Source organism: Bison bison, unplaced genomic scaffold (genome assembly GCF_000754665.1).
Source record: "Bison bison bison isolate TAMUID 2011002044 unplaced genomic scaffold, Bison_UMD1.0 scf7180017864193, whole genome shotgun sequence".
NCBI lineage: Eukaryota > Metazoa > Chordata > Mammalia > Artiodactyla > Bovidae > Bison > Bison bison.
The window spans coordinates 1,969,044-1,970,941 of NW_011494765.1; the positions used below are offsets into that span (position 1 = coordinate 1,969,044).

A 1,898-nucleotide genomic window follows, 5' to 3' on the forward strand; every position below is an offset into this window, starting at 1 on the left:
AGGGTTTCTGGAAAGGCTTCCCCCTGACCCCACCCCCATGTGCAGCCCATCTCAAGAGCCCTCTGTCCCCTACTCACCCCAAGCCCAGACTCAGGGGGCTCCTGGGCCACCACTGGCTGCTCCGTGACTGCCATGTACCAGGGCTCGACCGCCTGCTTCTGCAACCACAGCACCAACTTTGCTGTCCTGTTGCAGGTGTATGACGTCCAGGTGAGTGCTGGGGAGGGGGGCAGGGGAAGGTGATGTCAGGACCGAGTTTTAAAGGATGAACAATAGTTGAATAGAAGGGCATGCCAAACAGAGGGCCACCTGAACAAAGGCAGAGTCAAAGTCATTCAGTCGTGTCCAACTCTTTGTGACCCCTGGATTTATGCAGTCCATGGAATTCTCCAGGCCAGAATACTGGAGTGGGTAGCCTTTCCCTTCTCCAGGGGATCTTCTCAACCCAGGGATAGAGCCCAGGTCTCCCGCGTTGCAGGTGGATTCTTTACTAGCTGAGCTACCAGGGAAGCGCACAGAGGCTAGAAATGGCAGACCAGTTATGTTCTAGAACTTCGATGAGTCTGGAGCTTTCAGTGCAATGTCTGTGGTGGGGGGTGGTGGTAGGCAAGGTGGGCCTGGGTCAGATCACACAGACCTGGAATGCCAGGCTTACATGCTTGGATGGTGGTCCTGTTGGAGAGGATGTGTGGAAGCGGGTGAAGCATGTTTGCACGAGGGAGCCTGCAGTGCCAGGAGTGAGGCTGGGGTGGTGACAGAGGGGAAAGCAGCAAGGGGCCTAGGAGAAGGGAGGGACCCTGGACCAGGGAGCAGTGGGGAGACCGGGAGACTGGGCTGAGGGAGAGGGGGTCCAGGGTCACTAGAAGATGAGAGACTCATTTCTGAGGAGGCTCAGGTGGGCAATAGATTTGGGGGACCACAGGTCTGGGGTCCGTGGGGCCTGTGGCCTCGTGCTCAGGGCAGGAGGGTCTCAGCTGGAAACAAGAGCTGGTAGGTAAAGCCGTGGCTGAGATGCAGTTGGAAGTGAAAGGAGCTTCGACCACAGCAGCCCTCTGATAGGTACCGGCATTTACAGACTGGGGGTGGGGGAAGCCAAATTCCAGGAGGCCAAGCGAGGCGGGCTGGCTGGAGCCAGAAAGGGACTCAGTGGTCGCTCACCAAGAGGTTGAGTGAGGTGGGCCCGAGCCCAGGAATGCTGGGGTCACTTGGCGTGTTGGGGAGCACACTAGGAAAACATGCCATCTGATGCAGTTTTCCTGTGAAAACAGAGCGTGGACCTTTGACACATTGTAAGTAATTTGTGCCAGCTCCGTACTCCCCTCAGCAGGTGGTCGTCACATGCTGTCTCCTCCCCACGGGTGTGTAGGCCACTTCCTGTCCAGTGCTGAGAAGTCGGTGCAAGCCAGCCCCCCGCCCCATTTAGGGAGAGCCAGCAGAGGAGGACAGGCAAACGCTCATTATTAAGTGCCTGCTGTGTGCAGGCCTGTGCGTTGGGGGTGGGTATGGGGCAGTGGGTGTTGTTCTGGAAGTGGCCGGCGAGCCGGGTGAGGCCTGGTCCCATCAGCACAGGGTGGTGGTGGGCTCCTGCCTCCGAGGTCTCTGTCCCTCCCCAGAGAGGCCCTGAGGAGGAGTCGTTGCTGAGGACGCTCTCGTTTGTGGGCTGTGGCGTGTCCTTCTGCGCCCTCTCCACCACCTTCCTGCTCTTCCTGGCGGCTGGGTAAGGCGATCTCACCACCTACTGTGGCACCCTGGGCCCACCCCGCCCCTTGCCAGCCAACCTCCACATCCCTCCTTGGAAGGGCATCCACCCTTGGTCCAGGTAGACCCCGCTCCAGGGCCCCCCCTGGGGCTTGGGCCCCTGTAGAGCCGCCCTCTCTGCCTTCATCAGCCAGCTCACC

General features: G+C 59.6%; 1 protein-coding gene across 1 annotated transcript in view; it reads left to right on the forward strand.

The window, feature by feature from the left end:
* GPR144 (G protein-coupled receptor 144) overlaps window positions 1-1,898 on the forward strand; it is a 25,888-nt gene that overhangs the window by 11,703 nt on the left and 12,287 nt on the right. Inside the window, exons 6-7 of the mRNA XM_010844118.1 lie at window positions 84-210; window positions 1,614-1,717. Coding sequence (XP_010842420.1) covers window positions 84-210; window positions 1,614-1,717 — 231 coding nt within the window. The remainder of the gene's footprint in view (window positions 1-83; window positions 211-1,613; window positions 1,718-1,898) is intronic.